The following is a 20,516-nucleotide window of genomic DNA, read 5'->3' on the forward strand; positions in this document are numbered from 1 at the left end:
TCAATTTTGGATTTTCTACCCGCACGTGAAAGTTAATGAGTTTTCCATTGCAATATAATAGAAGTTACTGTTCATTTTCGGACAGATTTTTAATTTAAAATGGGAAGTAAATATGAAATAAAAGCTAAATTGTTATCGGCTTTTTAGTTTTGTTTTTTTATCAGCTAGATAACGGGATTTTCTCCAATTTGTCGACAGCCAATGCAACTTCATTAAATGAGTCTTGTCTGTGTATGATTTGCTTTATAATTCTTATAACGTAGAGCTTCTCAAGAAATCGATAAAACTTTAATTAAGTAGGTTTACTTACTTTCAACTACAGCAACGTTTGTTGTCTTACCAATTTGTTGTATATTATCGACTGGTGGACCGTAATTAGGTATGGTTTTTATGAAAAGTTGAGAAGATGGCATTCCATAATAAGCAGTTACATATATGCTTTCGCAAATTTCGTACTCTATAAGGGTCGTAATTGGCGGATGATTCCATCTTTATTCACTGACTCTCAAGTAACTTACTATCGTGCAACCTACACTCGAGTCTCGAAAATGAAGAAAAGTGAATATTTCGTTTTTCCACCGTAGTACACAAATTAATTGGATGCATAACATAATTGTCAGTTTATAATTTCATTTCATATTTCATAAAATGCCGCATCTGTCCGTATGTACCTACGTGCGTGTTTCGAGGTAACGGCTCGACAGATTTTGTTCAGATTTTAGATTTCTATATTAGGCGTACCGAAACGAAAATAACGGGCCGGATTAAAAAAAAATTGGAAGGCCGCGACGGCACCGAACTTTTTTTCAAATGTCTCTGTAAAACTGGAATCGTTCCCGATGCCATATAAATTACATAGTTATTTCTGGACCGTAATTTATGATGTTGAAAGCTATCGTGCGATATCAATATTGCTGTTTTTTTCGAAAATATTAGAGTTTTCTGGAAGATAATAACCTGTTGCATCAAAATCAATTTGGTTTTAGAGAAGGAAACTAAAAAACTAAAATTTAATTCCATTTGGTTCGGTTTTACAGTTATCTGTAGCGCGAGAAATCCAAAAAATTTTAAATTCTGCATTGAAAAAATGGTGTGGTCTTAAACAGTTACCTACCTCTAAACACCATAGCATATTAGGCAGGCATCCATATTTTTTTGCGACGGTAGTGGCAAATACCTATATTTAAGAACTATCATGCGAGTATGGCTTGCTAGTACCTTGGCGCACATTTTTTTCTACACAACAGTTCTGACAGATTTGATTATTAAAAGAAGTATGCTGATATTTACATTCCTCCAGCCGAACTTACTGCCCAGTTGAGAATAATTGTGAAATAGTGTGTTTACATTAGGAACAAATTGCGTGAAAAAACATCGAGCTTTTAGAAGCTATTTTTGTCTACGCGAGGATCTCACCTCAATTGCAATTTCTTTAATTCTGATGGGGAACGATAGATCTTACTTCAGTTTCTCCACAAATACTTTTTTTATTTTTTATTTGTTTAACCAGACACCATACATAATAAAAATTCCAATTACATGGCACTGGGGCTCTGAACAAACATTAGGACTTAAGATCTAATTTGATTTATTAATGCATTTAGGGAATCGTGAAAAAAGTCGATATCATTCACTTTCATAGTATCTTATACTACAGTAAAATCAAAATGCAAATTAGATGCTGCGGAGGATTATTCTAGAATTAGAGTCCAGCCTTTGTATGGGCCTCTGGGTGACACAGTGCCTAAATACCACTAAAGCCACGTTCAAGTAATTATGAAGTGTTTCACGTATGTTGTACAGAGCATATGGTATTATTGATGTACTTGGCTAGCGTATACAAATTAATTTTGAGACAATCTTATTTATAAATATAAACGCCATTAAGCAATCTGACCGTTTGTTAATATATAAGCAAGAATAATATTTAGCGCGGTTCCGATCAGTACACGGTCAGTGAGGTATTGTTTTACATAACCACCGTAAAAACAAGCTACGCTTTAACATCTGCTGTAAAACACACATGCCCATTACATAACGACTCTCCGCAATGTATTTAGGAAGAACATTCGTGCATATCTCACAGCAGTTTGGCCGCAAGTTAATCATATTCAAGTCCGAATAAATGTTTATTTATTTCAGAGGCTGCTAACTTATACTTTTGGATAGCGTGCTACACGCCGTATCGATCGATATAAAATCCTCGTCGTTGGGTGTACCTTTAATTCTAAGTAAATACGGTCGATAGGGAAGGAAAAGATGGACCAAACTGTGTAAAGAATTGCACTACTATTTATCATTTCACCCTATCTATCGCTCCCAGGAGAACGAGCGCTAAGTAATTGTTTCCTACATTTAATAATACCAAAATGGAGTATAAATAATTTGATTTTGATTGGGAAGTAGAGTTGTTACGCTACTTAATGAATAATAGCAAAGTATCAACTGGAGTTTTGTGGGTATTTTTCACACCCCATGATTGGATACCATTGCAACAAATTTTTAAGGAACTTTTACACACGGAGGGTTGTAGTTTATGAAATTATAAGCCACAAGGGATGATAGCATCGAAGTTCGCTCATATGCAATCATTGTCCGTCTGAGCTCCCCTACAAGCTCAAAATGCTCTTGGTAACATATTGAAAGCTTAAAGGTTTAGAATTTACGTTTGCGGATAAGAGTCAAAATTTTGTTTCCGCCTTTGTATCTAACGCGATAGAACCGATTCCTCTGAAATACAAAAAATTCAAAATACTTGTCTACGCTTAATATTTAACATTAAAAAGTATCACAGAATCTCCCATAAACTAATAGAAGTCGATTGGCTAAACATGCTCAACCGTCGAAAACTACACATGCTGTGTTTGTATCACAAAATAATTTCAACCAAAACGCCACCATACTTATACAACAAAATAACTTACCGCACGGACGTACACCACCTGAACTTGAGATTCAGAGGCAAGTTAAGTATACCAGTCATTAAAACAGAACTAGGGCGCAGATCATTTTCCTACTGCATTGCACATTATTACAACGATCTCTCTGATAATCTCAAGTTGTTACCTTTATCCAGGTTTCGGAAGAAAGTAAAAGAACACCTAAGTACTAGTGCTACAAAGTCGAACACATAAAAGCAAACATTTCCATCTCTTTCTCGCATTTGTTTTTTTTTCCATGATGATTATGTTATAGTAAGTTTAAGTTTAAAGCTGTATTTGTACATTTTTAGTATGCCACCAACGAGGTTAAGTGTAAGAGCAGCTAAGAAGAATTACTTCGAAGCTGAACTTCGCCTCAAATTTTCTATTAATTTAATGTATTTTTTTTTCTGAGTGAGACAATAAAGTTAAAGTTAATAATGCATCGGTTTTCTTAAAAATTTTTCAGAATAGTAAAATAAGTCTAGATTAAACCTTTCAAGCGCATGGTAACTAAACCTCTTGTTCTGTAAAGGATAATTGGAAAATACACTAACGTGGTGACGATTTTATCCTTTTTCTAATTAAGTCTATAATTAATTCTTCGAAAAAACCATTTTATGCAGCCTTTAATAGTGCGTAATTCTTTACATAATGTGCATACTTTCGATGTGAAAGTGTAATTAATTAGTCCTTATGAACGTAAAAGTTATAAAGAACTGATGTCTGCTCTGATTCGAATCGTTATTTATATAGGTTTCTTAGTGCTACGGTTAAAATCTGTATCTATTTCTTGAGAAATGGAAATCAATGTCATCGGCGGCTATTTTGAATTTAGTCCTGAGGGCGAACTAATTTTTATATCGAGGATGGCATCATCATCATCCACCTAACGAATTCAAACTTTGGAAACATTAACAGTGCATCCGTACAAATAACTTTTCGCGATGATCTTGATATAAAATCACTTTTGTATAAATTAAAAGATTTCATTTTTCTACCCTTCTTACCAATAAAGACTCGAAATCGTGTGCTAGATAGCATACTAGACACTCATTTTCCACAGGGACTTGCTGTGTAAAAATTGATATATGGATTCTATTTTTTCTAAAGCCAGCTTGTTCAGCAAATTTCCAAATAATTCTTTGATATAGAAGTCTCTATAATCAAGACTTTCAACGAGATTTTTGAAGGGATTATGAAGAGATGAAGAGATTTTGAAGAGTATGTAGCAATCTTTGTGAGTTTTGAAGATTTGGATTTCCTTTATTTTTTTCAAAAGGTTCATTAGTTTAGGTAGGTAGATTTAGACTTAGATTCCAAGTAAATATCCGCTGGGTATGTTTCTCGAAGCACTAGTCTTTCAACCCCTAAACATTTTGAAAAGTTATATACTTTAGGAAGAATTCATTTCAAATTCATGTCAATTTGCTTTTGGAATTGTGGCTATGTGGAAAATTATTTATTCAGTTCGGAGTGAAACAATTCAAAGATCAGGGTTGTAGTCTTTTCTCCAAGGGGGTAATGAAGTTTTTTCTTTTGCATTAAAAATTAAATATACATTGTGCATATCCTGCCCATGATGTTAATGTATTTGAACTGTTTGTTATAAATTAATTTACCATCCAAAATCTCCTAGAATGATATTCAATAGAAATAGCAGTATGAACGTGAGAAAATACCAATTTAGTGATTACAGTGCATATAATGAGAAACGCCAAATGAGCTGCGGGCCAATTAGCGCGTGTGGTAATATAATGTGGCGAACTATCAATCCGATGCATGGTACAGTGAGATTGTATTATTCCTGAAGTTACACTTTATTATTAAATTGGTTCACCGTAAAATGTCACCCTTTATGTTAAAATATGTATTTATTAAGGTGCCGGCCTATACGTACTTCTTAAAATATGTAATTAAAATATTCAGTTGCTGTGCATCGGATATAATGCCAATTTCCACGTCAGAATCGAAATGAAATCATTCGAGAATAAAGGTAATCACGTACAAAAGCGTTATAGTGTAATGTCACCAGTAATTGAGGTATTTTATGAGCTTCTCGACGGCGCCTATTTATAGGACAATTTGATGTTTAATTGGCAACGGTGTCTGCAAATTCCGTCACGTTATTTACAGTATAAGTAGGGATGACAAGTGAAAATCAATATTTCCAAACGATCTTCGATAAATAATTCAAATTTCATTGATTACTACAGTGTGCAATGTGTAAAAATAGTCCTAGGAGATCCCTTGATATCCTCCGAGCTCCCCTGAAATCCACGAAGATTCCAGAAGCTCCGGAAACCACTTAATTCTTGATAAATCCACAAAAATTAATTTTGCAGATATATAGGGCACGCAGTTAAAAGTGAGCTCTGGAAAGATCATGATAGTGTTGTATAATTGCTGTTACGTTAATACAATTGTTTAAAAAAACGTCGTCAAATATTCCGGATTAAAAAGACATTTACGCCTTTTTGATCAAGTTGATGTAACATTTTCAGCGCTTCGGCACACGAAATTCCATTTGCAATGCAAATTTTAAGACAGATTTTATATCTCGGACACATTTTTATTCTCCATATTTTCTTATAAACAAAAATTAAAAAGGTTCATGCTCTAAATTCATATTAATTCCTGGGCGGTAAATTCACTCTATAATAGAAGATTTCCCGCGGTGAATTCGGCTTCGAAAATTTGTAAGGTTCGCCGAGTTTATTAGGGCTATTTTGTACCGGAAATAGAAAAGAACTTTAGAACTGAATTCATTTTAAGCAAGTTTTCGCTGTCGATATTTTTCTGTAATAGAAAACAATTAATTTTATTTCGCACCTTGGAGCTGGCCACATAATTCGCACCCAAGAAAACTCGCTCCCGGAATTTGCAATAAAATAATTCGAAAGGATAAGTTTAACCAAGGAATTCGCACATTTCGGGTAGTGGTGAAATTCGCATAATTAGTATAGAGTGAGGGTGTTAAAATAACAGCACATTTTAATAAGTTAATGGAGAGTGGTGAGTGGCGAAAACTTCAGTTGTGAATAACATAAGAATGGAGGAAATAAGATTAAGAAATTTTGTGAAGAAATTAAAAGTGGACCGACAAAGAATGTTCCTATAAAATTGATAATCCATACTTTTGAGCTATTGTGTATATTAATACAGGGTGTTTTTTTGGGAGTTTTAGTTAAACGTTTCTGGGAAAATGAAATAGGTAGGTTTTTGAAAATTTTTACTTAGGAGTTACTCTGAAGGCCGAATCGATGTAAAATATTTTCAAAATGGGCGCACTTCCGGAAATACCTGAAGTAGCTAGTAACTTCGTTATTTTAAACGGCAGTCCCTATTTTTTATTGCATTTTTGGATTCTACGTGAAATTTTAGTTCTTTTGATACCTACCATTTCTGGTTTTCAAGTTATTTTGGCTTTAAGAAAAAAAATTACTTGAACACGGTTGTAGTTATGGCAACCCATTAATCTTTATCAAGTTCGGGTGCAGGTTTCCTAGTTCCACAAACGTAATTGAATTTTAGATATCTTGAGGAAGCTCCCCAATTATTTGGGCGCAAATTGTCCCGCAACTCTTGGTTGGTACTTTCTTATCTGTGGTCCATGAAGACGTTGACTATTTAATCGATACTCAACGCCTGCTAAAGTTCAAAATGTGTAACTTGAAAGTTATAATGTGGCTCAATTTTCGATAGGATGATATATGAAGCAAGCATCTTTTTTTAACAGGTTTTACTACTCAATTTCCAAGTGCAGGATTTTTTAAGACGTCATAAAATTGTAATGATACCGGGTGGGTCGTTCGTGTGCCCAACATTGTTTTGATTTATTAGATAAGTTTCGATTTTACGAACACAACTTGCAGCTTCATTGATATGGCACACATAATTAGTTTTACTAGACTATAATTGCCCATAATTGCACCATTGGCGCAAATGCAAAACAACACGCACAATGTGATTACAATTTTAAAAACAGTTGGCTCTGGAACAAGATCATTAGGTATGCATCTGATATATCAAAAAAAATCTGAATTAGAAACCCATGTACAATTCGATAGCAAAATGAGTACGTGCACGCAATTAACAGCCAGGAGACAGCAAACGGGGATATTGCTTCTCGTTTCAAATTAGATGTAACCGCGGCATCTCGAATCTGGACCACTAAATTGATTAATTAATCTCACCTGAAAATTTCTTGTTAACACTGTGAAGTAAATCTATACGGGAAAGGCAGCATCCGAGTTTAATTTTGAGGGATTTGGTAATGACACATTTAAAGTCGTACACCGAAGTTAATTAGTACAATTTTAACTGTAAGTTAATGTTAACAACAGTCGGTGACTGCGCTAAGTAGATTTGATTCGAGGTTATGTAGATGTACTTATACTTAATTAATATTTCAGGTCCCAATTTAAAAACTGCGATTGCGATTCTCAACTGTCTGCTCGCTCGGCAACTGTGCTTCGAAGATCCCTCTTGCTCAGCTATTCTGGAAATTATTCCGCGAGTTTGTGGACCGGAATTAGGTGAGTTACTTTTGCATATTTAGATTCTAATCCTCAAATTATGCTCTCTTATAATTTGTAATGTGTACTATGTAAATTACTTTGAAACTGGAACCAGCAGCGTTCTGCAGTGTAGTTTCAATTCCATGCCGTACGTACGCATTTACAGAGTTAAATACTATCTACAGTGTTGTGCAAATGCATATACAAACGTGATTCGCGTTATCAACTTATCGTCGAGGGAAACTTATAACAGTTAACACACACTTAGAGCCGCCGAGGATGAGAGAAATATCTAACGTGCGAACTCTGATGTTAAACTTTTTGGAGTAAAACTACCACCTAAAGTGTTAAATTACGTCACTATTAGGAGTTTCCAAAAAAGCTGTATCGATTCATCCCTTTTATAAAACGGGTACATCGTTATAACAACTACCTACGGTACTCCAATTACCTGCGTTTGGGAGGAAGATCTCTTTTAAATTAAAATCCCGGAACGATTCCATTTTTAAACAACCTCTTATGATTTTCAAATATTTAAAATGCGGAAATTCATCTTTGGTGTAGCATAGTTTTAGTATAAAATTTACATGAGAAACATATTCCGAATAAGTTACATCAGATTAACCACATATAAAACAACCCGGATTTATTTCAACGTTCCTATTTTAGTACTTTTATTTTCTTCTGCTTGTCCGGACTCGCAAGTTTTCACTCGGTTTCTAATTTGTGTCTCAAGTTAGTTTTTATTGGCTTCCTGTTATCCCTTCCCTTGTCAAAAAGTTTTCTGCATTGAAAGCTACATGCTCCCTTTTTGTTTTTCATTGCTTTAATAATCTATAATACCCATTACGTGAACCAAAGTTTATCGATCACACTCGGACATGACTACTGAAATGTTTTCGTCCAAACTTTTTTTATTTATCTAATTAATTAATTAGGATTGAGGAGAAATAAAACTGATATCCATCATTTCTGTTATTATCTTCGTTTTGCTTAGGTTTACTTGTATTCCGACATTATATTATGTAGCTCTAGACAGAAATGGAATTGTGTAGATCAGTCGAATCGTGAGGATTGCAATTTAGGTAACATTTTATCTGGAACACTAGATATATCTTCAAAACAACATTTTATTAAAAAAGCTTTTTATGGTATATCCAAAATTTAAAAAATTTTACGATTACCTACAATGAAGATATGGCTGTTCCTAAAGCGACAACGGCTCGATTTGTGTTCTTTAAATAGCATATAAGTCGCTTTTTTCTTAAGGAAGTGTTCGTACCTACAGGCGCTACTAGAATTACGTTTGAAGACGTTTTTAGAAGCCTGAAAAGCTCCTTCGTAATTTTTTGTTGGTCATTATTTGCAAATTTTAGTAAAAATCAGGAGCCTTAGAAACTTTCTTATAAATGTGTTTGGAGCGATTAGTAATCTTTTTAACTTAAATATCTTTTCGGAAACATTTTTGGAACTGGTTTTCTTAGAAATACACTTCTTCTTGAAAGTGGTTACAAGAAACTTCAAAAATCTTATCTTATCGCAAGTTTTTCTATGGAATCTTACTAAAATCGTAAAAATCTTTTTAGAAACCTTGGAAAGCCCTTTAGAGGTCATTGAAATCTTTAAAATCTTGCTAGTAATTTTCTTAGAAAAATCTGGAGCAAACTTTCTACTGTCGTAAAGGTGGCAGTAACATCACTATCTCTACAATTGTGGGAACTTTGACTCATACATTAATTAGTGTTTTTAAACTGCTGCATTTGAACAATTACGTTCTACTAACGATATGGATTGCATAAGCCACCAAGATAAAGTGGACACTATGAGACAAGCGTGTTAAATTCTGGTCGTCAATTACTATAATTAATTATAAAGTTCATGATAATATGCGAGGAGGTACCACAACAATCAGCCTTGTGATGTATCACTAACGTTAATCTTAACTTGCAGGTTATCTGTAGAAAACGTTAATTTGCCCATACTAAATAACGCAAAAATTTTGAGAGTTAACCTGCACGTTAAGTTTGACGTTTCTGGGCAGGTTTTTTCCCAATCTATCTATAATGAAATGTTTTTAGGGAACAAAAATCCTAAATATCTTACGAATCCTTTTGGAAACATATTTAAACCGCGGAAACCTTAATTTTAGGTAGGCTTATCCTAATTGAAAAAGGGTTTTTTTTTCTTTGGAAGTCCTCTTTGAAATGATTTTAGGATTACCCATAGAAATCTTCCCGGATTCTGAATTACGATAGGGTGGTGGACAGAGTCCACGCGTACATAGGCCTCAAATTCTGCCCCTTTGTACTATCTTCCCAACTAGATTCGTTCGAGCCCTCTACTCAATCCATCTCACACTTGAAATGAACCTAAGGATGCTGGAAGGGGAAGTGGCTCTAATCGTAACCATGTCCGGCCAGGAGACCCTAACATGGATCGTCTCAGTTGGACTAGAGCGGGACATTCACCAAGTATGTGGTGTGTCGTCTCATCGTCTGTGTAACATTCTCTACAAGATGTTTTATTTATTTATTATCCCTCTCTTGTTCTGGGCCCTCAACAAGCTTGCGCCCAATTACAGAGTGGCCCGCATAATGCTTTTTAGAGGTGCCTCTTCGGCATGCCCTTCGACCCATGCGAGCTCAAGGGTCTGCTTGATACTTGCTCTAGGGTGACCAATGCGAAAACCACTTTGACGAATTCTTCTAATTATAACACATTTAAAAATTATTGACACTCTGGAAAGGATTTTTAACGGGACTCCGTCTTAAGACGAAAAAGATAAATCTGCGCAACAGATTCCAAGACAGAGGTCATCTTTACCAGAAAAATTGACTTTTTTCATTCTTCAACAATTGGGGTAGATCAAACCGAACAGAATGGGCTGATAAACCACAAAAAAGCACATTTTTCTTTATTTCGTGAATAACCAGGCAAGACAGAGTAAAAAACAGTATTGTCAAAGAAGTAGGTCATAATCATTGAGATGAAAGAAACCAACTAATCACATCTGTAGAATAAATGACAATAGGCAGGTGAAACGGGAGTAGAGAAATCCAGGACAAAAGGTAGACCAAGGAATAAATGAATAAATTTCCATTTTTCCGTCTAGCTCTCGTGATTTTGTTTTCATTTCAAATGTAGAAGTGCACGTATTGTATATTATGAAACTTACTATTAGCTGCAACTAAAAGAAGGAGCTTGTAGGCGAAAATAAGCAGCTATATAGTTTAATTAGGTATTCAAAATATTATCTGACAAAAAATTCAACCCACCGGAGACCTTATTGTCTTTTATTCGCACGGGTTTTTGGTGAAAAAAACCTCAAAAACCAAAAAAAATAAGCTGCTTACATGTTTCGACGTCTTGAACATGAAGTCATTAACAAGGAAGAAGGTGGAGAATGTAGATGTCACGGCGAGATCAAAGAGGGAAAGAAACATTTTACAGCAAATGCCCTCTTAATCGTTACCCGAATAATTTTTTTAAGAAACAAAGAAGAAAGAAATTTTAAATATTTATTGATCCAGGTCTTTTATAGCACATATAAGCTAAATATAATTTTATTATGCACAAAAACTACGCGAAAGGCCATTTCGCCTCGGAAGCGCTTTTCATATAAAAATATAATTGCAATAATATGAAGACTTCTTGCAAACGTAATTAAAATTTTCAGTAAGCGTAAAACAATTAAATCATGAAAGGATGTTTGAAAAGAAAGTGTAACGTAAAACCGCGTTATTTACGCTAAGCCTTTGCTTTTTATCGTTTTCGGATTTGAATAACATTTCGCACTCGAACTGAACATCATAACGAGTTCCCGTTAACCTGAAATTTTTTATTTGGGCAGGTGACTATTGGGAAACTGCCGTGTAATTGCCTTTACGGCGAATTAACTTTTTACTCGAGGAATCTGGACGAACTACACGTTTCAGCTGGTTATCGCTAATTAATTTAGTTTTTGTAAAATCTGTACGTTCACTCATTAATAAAAATCTGTGGACTAAAATTAGTTAAGTACCTTTCATAGTTAAAATTGAAGGGTTAGCTTCTTATGGCTCATTCACGGTGATTTGTTTTCTCATTTCCGTGTGTAAAAGATTAGAAATTAACTGCGCCGAACAGCTGTGAGGGAAATTCTGTTCCATAAGAAAAACCAAAGTGTAGTTCGCTTTAATTTCAAAGTTCTTGTCAGAGCCTTAGGCCGAGCATTTTTGTTTTGATTATAGTTTAGGCCTCTGTGATTGGTAGAGATAATAACAATGGTGTGCTAACCACAAGTTTTGTACAATAACATAACCTCCCTTTTATTTCATCGACACCGCCAACAAAAGGACTTTTCTTTTTTACTGCCTTCGACATTAGTTAACACGCCGTAAGAGATCTTTTGTTTAAAAAGGGAGGCTATTTGCAGAATGACGTTTCCTATACTAATAACGATTTGAAAATGTATAGTGAGGGATGTAACGTTTGTGTTAGTTTTGTTCGATTGCACATTGACTGTTCGACTATTATATGATTATGGAGAAATTCTGCTGTCGCCAAGCTGTATTGATCTTTTGAAAGCCGTTTAATTATTAAAGACTTTAGTTATAGATGATTGTCACTATGAAGATAAAAGACATGTACCTATGTGCAATTAAATCACTCGATTTCTATGTTACTGTCGTCGATCCGATTGAAACCAAGAGCTTCTTATAGAATTAAGTAACCTTTCATGCAATGTAACACACGGCCTGATCTCTAAGCTTTAAGGGATGTTAAATGTTGTGTCCCTTGACATTGTTTGGGCAACTTTTAAAAATACATATTCAAATTTAATTCACCAACTCTGTACCTACATATAATTGCGTTACCATCGACAGATCATGCTTACACGCAAATCCACCCTAAATCTGCACTTTCATTTCGTGCGCGATGTCAGCTGGGCGTTTTGAAATGCCCATAATTTTTTATTAATTTCGTTGTTTGTGCTGCTTACTTCACGGAGTCTTCTTCTTCACAGGGAATTTAATTATCCGTTTTCTTTGCGAGCTACAAATGGTAACAATAATTCACAAAACAAGTTGTATAAAGGATCGTACAAATGTGGGCATATGCAATCCCTGGACTCAGTCCCAAGTTACCCCAAGCTTACATGGTAAAATCCATGGTCATTGTAGACAATCCCCATAAAATGCTTATTTTGCAATATGTTTTGATTCGTTATTTAGCGAAGTATCTGAAAATAAGATGGCGCCAATTCCGCAAATACCGGAAGTAGCCATCAACTTTTTTCTTTTAAATAGGGACCCTCTATTTTTTCTACATTTTCGAATTCTACGTCAAATTTGGAGTACAACTATACCTCATATAGTTGACCCTTTTATTTTAATTTCATAATATGAAAAGAGTCATATGAGAAGACAAAACCACACAATGAAGAATCCTTCAAAATAAAATTCACGACATATTAAAAAAAATTTTAATTTACGGATTTAATGAGAGAATCTCCACAATAGATATCAATTAAAAGTAACAAAAGTATCGAATATCTACATTGACGTTTTAAAATGCGTTCAAATATTCCTACCTCTTGGTTTAAACATGTTTCTAGCCTTTTTATGACATTTCCATGAGTTTTCCTTTGGATCCGTTGAGGTGTTAATGGTGGTTGTAGCATAAACCATAACTTTGATAGTTCTCAAAAGAGAAAGGTCTAGGGGCGTAAAATCGGGTGAACGCGCGGGTCATGCATAAGGGACTAAATAACCGATGGTGAAAGGCACTCGCCAATTCTTCTAATGGAATATTTTCGAGCACGGGGCCTAAGACATTTTCAGAATATCCAACTATTTTTTAATTGTAAAATGAGTAACACAATATTCGATTTTCTTTTATGGCACAAAAATCATTAAACGACCATGTTATTTGACGGTGCACTTCACGTGTTGCTTCCGGATTTCCATTAGACCAAAAATGAGAATTATAGTGATTGCACATACCATTTTTAGTGAATTTTGCCTCGTCAGACCAACTCACATCACTTAAAAATCTAATTTGTTCTTGAATTTTTACTAACTAACACGTTATAACACGATGTCCTTGTATACTTCCATGTCCTCTTTTCTTAGCCAGTGCTCGTTTATACATAGAACGTCATAAGCATGCACTATAATTGATTCTATTTCCTAAACTTATTTCTCAAACCTTGTACATTATTTAAATGCATCATATTTAGACAACCAGTACAATTTGCCTGTATGTATCCCAGAGATATTGGCTGTTAACAAGGCGTGATTTTATTTAATTGATTGGGGTAATTAATATCTTTTCCTTGTGGACAATTAGCATTGCAACGTCAGGTTTTACTGAAAAACTACTGAACTACTACGCGTACAAACAAACACTCTGTATAAGTTACATTTGGATTTCAATTCGAACTGAACCTTTTAAAAACGATCTGACGTTAAAAATGTTTTTTTATACGAATGGCATTCATATTTCAGGAAATGAGCATTAAGATTGTATAGCAAAGCATCGTAAAAGTGATTAAATGCTTCATTAAAAGTACAGACTGCCGTTCTTTAACCTTTTAAGAGTTTCGTTATAAAGTTTTTGGTTATAATAATCTCCATAATGTGTCTACCATTAAAATTATCTGCGTGTACAAATTAGGTAGGTACACTTTCAGTACGATTACTTGCAACACCTTTTCGCTTATAGCACGTATCCTACTTGTCAAGAAAGATAACTAATGCTTTATACAAACTGTGATTTTAAATTTTGCAGAGAATATGGGAATAGAAGTGAAATTATACTTCAGCGTAACCCAGCTTTCATTTTATTATATTTTGTAACAAAATGTTAAAGAAATTTGTTTATACGTATTTAAACTAATCTAAATCAACAAAGGTTCACTATTTATCTTCGGGTTTAGGTCGTGGCCCAATTTTATTGTATCGGAAGGTACTCATCTCCTTGTACTGCACCACCGAAGCGATATTTTTAAATTTGTTGATGAGGTTCTTTTACAAAAACTAAAACTTTTAATTGCGGGGCTTTTCAGCTCATTCGCCACTTGCTGCCCGTTCGAAAAGCGTGCATAGTAGAAGTGGCGGCTTTTCATAGAATATGGTAGCGTTAGGGAACCTATCTTTTTACAATAACCACCCTTTCAAGCAGTTCAATGACCAATTTTTGGAAATCTTTTCCATTTTCGCGTATAGTTCTTTGATGCATGACTACATTTACGTACTGCGTGATTTTTTAAATAAATAAATAAATAAATTTGTATGATATAATAATATCCTGTACCCTCAAAGTAGGAGTTGTAATGGTCAGTAGTTTTTCTTATGTGCGCCATATGATTCTTCCATTTATACAAGCTTTTCTTTACTACGATCACTTGGAGAAGTATATCTGTGTTTAACAACACACCTTTAGCGTAATTTTTCCACGTGTGTTAATAATATACGTATATATAATAATAAATAAATACATACTATGGAAACTGGTTTAACTTGTTCGAGCAGTTCAGGTTTCTATTTCTTGTTCTTGAGTATGTTTTCTGTAAATTGTTCAAATGCTTCGCCCTGTTTGTTTCGTCGCATATCGCATGTATGTATCTCATGAGTCCCTTTGAACTTGATAGGAACAATGTATCAATCAAACCTTCTAATTAGCAATACGATTACCACACTAATACTCCACTAGTATGTATGTAATAGTAACAATGGAAAGATCTAAGGGTTAGGAACAGTAGCTAATGCCGATTTTAAAACTTTTAAGGAGAAAATAAAATCTTTAAAAGCGTTGGTCGCGGGGTAATAATTTATAGCTTAATATTTGCAATTTGAGTGCATCGCTTGTTTCGTAATACCTACCCATCACGTTTCTCTTTAATTGAATTTATTGGCAGTTTTATATTTCATGTGTCAATTTTCATTCCAGCTAAAGTGGCAATCGTTTGATATGCTTCATATTAGTGAGCACTTATTTATACGGCATGACTCAGAAAATGGAGCATTTGCACTGATCTGCTCGTCTTTTTTCTTATGCGATTAATAATCCACACAATCCTAGAAAGATTGATATTTCATCAGCAGATCAGCAGTACCTTATCAGAATGGAACCTATGCTTTCTGTCCACACGTTCAGCCAAAAAATGGGCTAAGCCCAAATGTTTATTTTGCGAACAGAATGCTGCCACCTAGGATTTTGTTGTCCGGATATGTGTAGTAAAAATCTAATAAACCTAGAACAAAAACTGAAAAGCTCTGTTTCCATCCAGTTTTAACAAAGAAACTAAAATTTCCATCCAAAATATTTCGTCCTGTTCTGCATTTGCATTTTGTGTAGAGAATGTTCATTGACTTATGTACTTTTCTTTGAGATCCACCGAACGGAGAATGGATATTGAAAAGAAAGTACTGCAAGAGAAAAATTCACGAACTGTATTGTAACTGCCAAAATTCATAACCACAATTTGATTTCCACTACGCTAGCGTAGGCCAAATTACTGTCAACTGAAGAACGTCTGAGGATACACACGTTTGCAATGAATCCTGTTGCGTATACAAATTTCAAAGCGAAACATGTAATTCCGAGTTGTTAATCAAGTTACATACGAGTATAATAGATGAAATCTTTGTGGCACAATACGAGAATTGTAAACAAAATTTTCCATGCTACAATGGGGGGTGACGTGAATAGCTGTAGATATTTTGTGGTAGAGATATAAGCGAAGTTATTTGGTATACTTTTTGCTGTATAATTACGCCGGTTTCATTTTGAACCCAATCCAATTTCGATTTTCGCGAACGGGAATTAAAAGTTAAGAAGTACCTTCGTTCTTATTTAGGACAACTCTCCATAAAAATTTATTGGATAAAATTTAGTAAAGGAGTCAATACAAGACGTGGCTAACAAAGATGAAATTTTCAAGACGTTCAATATCAGATCGCAGTTAATTGCGGACATCATCTTGATGTATGTCATTTACAGTTTTTCTATCAGTTAAAGACTGTAACAAAGCGGTGTTGTACTTTTATCTATAAATGGCACAAGCCCAATTAGTAGGAGAGGAAAATCTATAATTACACGTAAGAAATAGAACATGCCTTGAAAAGGACTGCTGCCAGAGTCTACTTATGCTAATAGACAGGATAAAGAATAGGAACAGCCCCGCGAACGGAATTGTATTATATTAAGAGCGAAAACGTCTTTGAATTAATTTTGTTTATTTTAAGAAGGCGCGACTAACAGAAATTATGCATTCTTATGTAAAACATTTATTTTGAACAACATTCGACTTTACATATTTCCCTCGGGTCACATTTATACACTTTTGACATATTAAGGTGACCGCTTAGGAAGTATGCAAGTTCGTATTCGGCATCAAGAAACAAATTAAGCTATCCGCAGCCCTTCCATTGCAATTCGAGTATGTTGATAAACATTATTGAAATTAGTTAATTATTTTTATAATAAATACCAAGGATAGGCTAATTGAAAAAGAACTAAGCACCACATGGTCATTTTAACTAATCTATGATTATGAAAATAACTTTTTGGTAAATGGTAACTTCCCAACAACTTTGAAAAAATTGTCCCACGGTATTAAAAAATCCACTAAAGCACTTGCTGATACCACTTCTAGAATTAGGAATAGTTAATTCCCTAGGTCGTGTAGCGAGTCTCGCTACTCTTGGTCTTTAGATTCAACATAATTAACATCCCCGATTTTGATCAAAAGTTCTAGAATTTATGTCTTTATGTTGTTACCACCTATCTTTAATCCTTTAAATTTCCTTACCGCCTTTTCTAATAATTTTTCCGCATACATGTTGAAAAACACCGGTGACACTTCTTCAGTTTCTTCCCCTTTACTCTGCCCAACACCTTCTGGTTTTGATACATCGATCTCTCCAGTCTATACCAATGTCCCTCAGTACTTCCAACAATACTACCCAATTGACTGTTTCAAATGCCTTCTCCCGATCTATGAAGTTCTATTGACGTCCACCATTCGTTTCTGTATACCATTCTTATACACCCAACCTTTTGTCCCTCGTCCTTTTCTAAATCTAAATTACTCATCTCTCATGTATATCTCAATCGTACTTTGGATTCTTTCTAATAATATTCTTCCTAAATCCTATAGGAATTTCTAGGCAAATAAACTTGAGAATGAAATTTATTGACTACTTCAATTAGCAATAATCGTAATACACGTTCACAGTTCGGTTGTTATATACTCTCTATAAGAAAAAGCCCAAGTAAAGACTTTTATGGTTTCTCATCGGTCATTATTAAAAATAATATCGACCAATTAATCACCCCAATAACTAAATTAATTAACCTTTCCATAACGTCGGGATGTTTGCCACGAGAGTTGAAAGTAGCTTTAGTCATTTTCCGTTTTTAAATCAGGAGATGCTCAAGATCACAGAAACTACAGATCAATATCAATGCTACCTATTTTTTAAAAAATTTTTGAAAAAATAGTTCATACTCAAATAGCAGATCACTTTGAATTTAACAATATACTAGATAAGCACAATCCAAGCTTTGAGTAAATTTGTAAATAACACCCTCGCTTGTTTTAAAGAAGGTCTCTATTCACTCGTAATATTTTTAGACTTATCAAAAGCATTTGATAGTGTCTCGCATAATATATTACTTAGTAAACTGGAACGGATTTATAATTTCGACCAAAACAGTTTAAAACTTATTGAATCATATCTTTCGGATAGGTCTCAATATGTTATAAATGAAAATATCATGTCCGATAAGCTACATACCAAACGAGGGGTTCCTCAGGGATCCATATTAGGACCATTGCTTTTTTTAATCTACTTTAACGATTTTCCCCAATATATGAAGCCACATGCCGACTGCATCCTGTATGCAGATGACTCCAATATTTTCTCAAAACGGGAAAATTTGGATGAAGTTTTAGCGACCAAAGAAGAACTAACATCTCTGGCCTCTACATGGTGTATAGCCAATGACCTGATCCTAAATAAAGGAAAAACAGAAGTGTTACTAACTACGTTAAGGCATCACACCTTTGATAACCCTAGTTTTGTAAAATTTTTAGGGCTAGTCATTGATGAAAAGCTAAGTCTGGCGGCACATACTAATAGTATATGTAAAAAAATCAGTACCAACATATATGTTTTACGAAGACTGACCGACAATGTGTCAAAGTCAATCTTATTAACAGCATATTATTCGCTGATACACACGTTAATAAACTACAGCTTATTAATATGGGGTAACTGCGCCACAGCCAAAGATGTCTTCGCCCTGCAGAGAAGAGCGATACGTATAGTTGACTCATTAGGTTATCAGGAAGAATGCAGAGACTCCTTTAGACAACTGCAAATACTAACCCTGCCGAGTATGTATATACTAGAATGCATACTGTATGCCAGAATTAATACAGATAATTTTAAAACCCATGCAGACATACATTGTCATGATACCAGAAACAAAAACAATATTAGGGCAGCTTACGTTCGACTATCTAAGACGCAAAGTAATCACCAGTTCCAAGCTAAAAAATTCTTTAACCTTCTACCAAAGAGTATCCAATCATATGATATAAAAAAACTAAAAGTAACCCTTAAACGATACCTAACATTAAAAGCATATTTTTCCATACAAGAATTTGTATAAGTGAAGGGTTTTAGAGAACCAGAGTGATCTTAAATTTAAATTGACTATTGTATTAAGTAAATAGATAAGTACATTACATATGTTATTTAACTATAAAAACTTGACGACTGTAAGCGGTACTGTGCAAAACATGAAAATATATTATTATTATTATTACAGAGTGGCCCAACGAGAAGTACGCAGACGGCTTTTAGGGTATTAAATTTAGAAATTTCGAAAAATCCTCGAACACATCAATTTTGTATTCGAGGGGGACAACTTTTGGAATACAAATCACGAACCCAAGTCTTCACCCCTCTACCTAGGGAGCTTAACCCTTAAAATTTTAAACGGAATCCTATGGCAAATGGCACATTATTTGAAAGCCAATTTAATCGTGATTACTAATCTGCTTTGCTTTTTAAATTCTATTGATTCGTTTCGGAGATAATATTCGCATTTGAAATGGTTTTTTCTAAAAAAAACCAAAACAAATGCGATCTAAGTCACCTTTGTTAAAATTTTATTTTGACGCTTCAATTTGTTTGTTAAACTTAAGTGAACCTGTCAGTTCGCCGAAACGAATCAATGATGAACAAGATGGAGAGGATCCAGTACACAATTGTCACATTCGGTACAAATACTTTTGTTTGTGGGGAGCCCTTTACTGTTACTGTTGACAAGGGCTGCAATTCACACTGTAGAACACACAGTCGCTGAAACGTGTTTCGCCCTGTATAAAAATACGCATTTCGTTATCGTTTTAAATAAAGCGTGAAACTCTGTTCAGTGGACCATTTACATTTGTAAAACTGTGTACGATCTGCAGAAATAGAAAAATTGTGTTTTCTTGAAAAATTTATTTAAAGCTAATTTTTTAAACATTATATTCGAAACGAATGTGCTTTTATACAAGGCAGTAACAATTTCAGTGACGAAATGCATTTGGGGTATGTGAAAACGGTGATGCCACAATAGAAGCGGTCACGTTACCACGTACTGATTGGAAAAATAGTTATCCTCGGGCATCAATTAATTAAATTTCAGGAAAATAATTGAAGCATTCACTAATGAACGACATTGTAATTACGCTTTTTATACCGTGAACAGTAATAAAGAACGTATGCTATTGGCTACTGCAACCAGTGCAGCCCACAATTGCTTGTTTCCTTACTTCAGTTTTCACTTCAGCTTAAAAATTACTTTTAACGCTTTCTGTTTAATATTAATGAAATTTTTGGGATGTTTGCAGAATCTCATTATTTTTATTATACCTCACCTCTCTTAAAAGACCATCTAATACCATACTGAAAGTTAAACAAGCAATGTAAGACAATATGTCTACAGAAGCCCTTTGAAATTATATTTTTAATTAACCCTTATATTAATAAAAGCTTGTCTCCTTTTATTGCCTCCCGTTAAGGTTGTTGCT

The 20,516-nt window shown here is 34.3% G+C and overlaps 1 protein-coding gene across 5 annotated transcripts in view; it reads left to right on the top strand.

Moving 5' to 3' along the window:
• LOC116165375 overlaps positions 1 to 20,516 on the top strand; it is a 160,567-nt gene that overhangs the window by 53,949 nt on the left and 86,102 nt on the right. For all 5 annotated transcript variants that reach the window (XM_031479763.1, XM_031479764.1, XM_031479759.1 and 2 more), the window contains exon 2: positions 7,337 to 7,459. In XM_031479763.1, coding sequence (XP_031335623.1) covers positions 7,337 to 7,459 — 123 coding nt within the window. The remainder of the gene's footprint in view (positions 1 to 7,336; positions 7,460 to 20,516) is intronic.

The sequence above is a fragment of the Photinus pyralis genome, unplaced genomic scaffold (genome assembly GCF_008802855.1).
Source record: "Photinus pyralis isolate 1611_PpyrPB1 unplaced genomic scaffold, Ppyr1.3 Ppyr1.4_LG3a, whole genome shotgun sequence".
In the NCBI taxonomy this organism is placed as follows: domain Eukaryota; kingdom Metazoa; phylum Arthropoda; class Insecta; order Coleoptera; family Lampyridae; genus Photinus; species Photinus pyralis.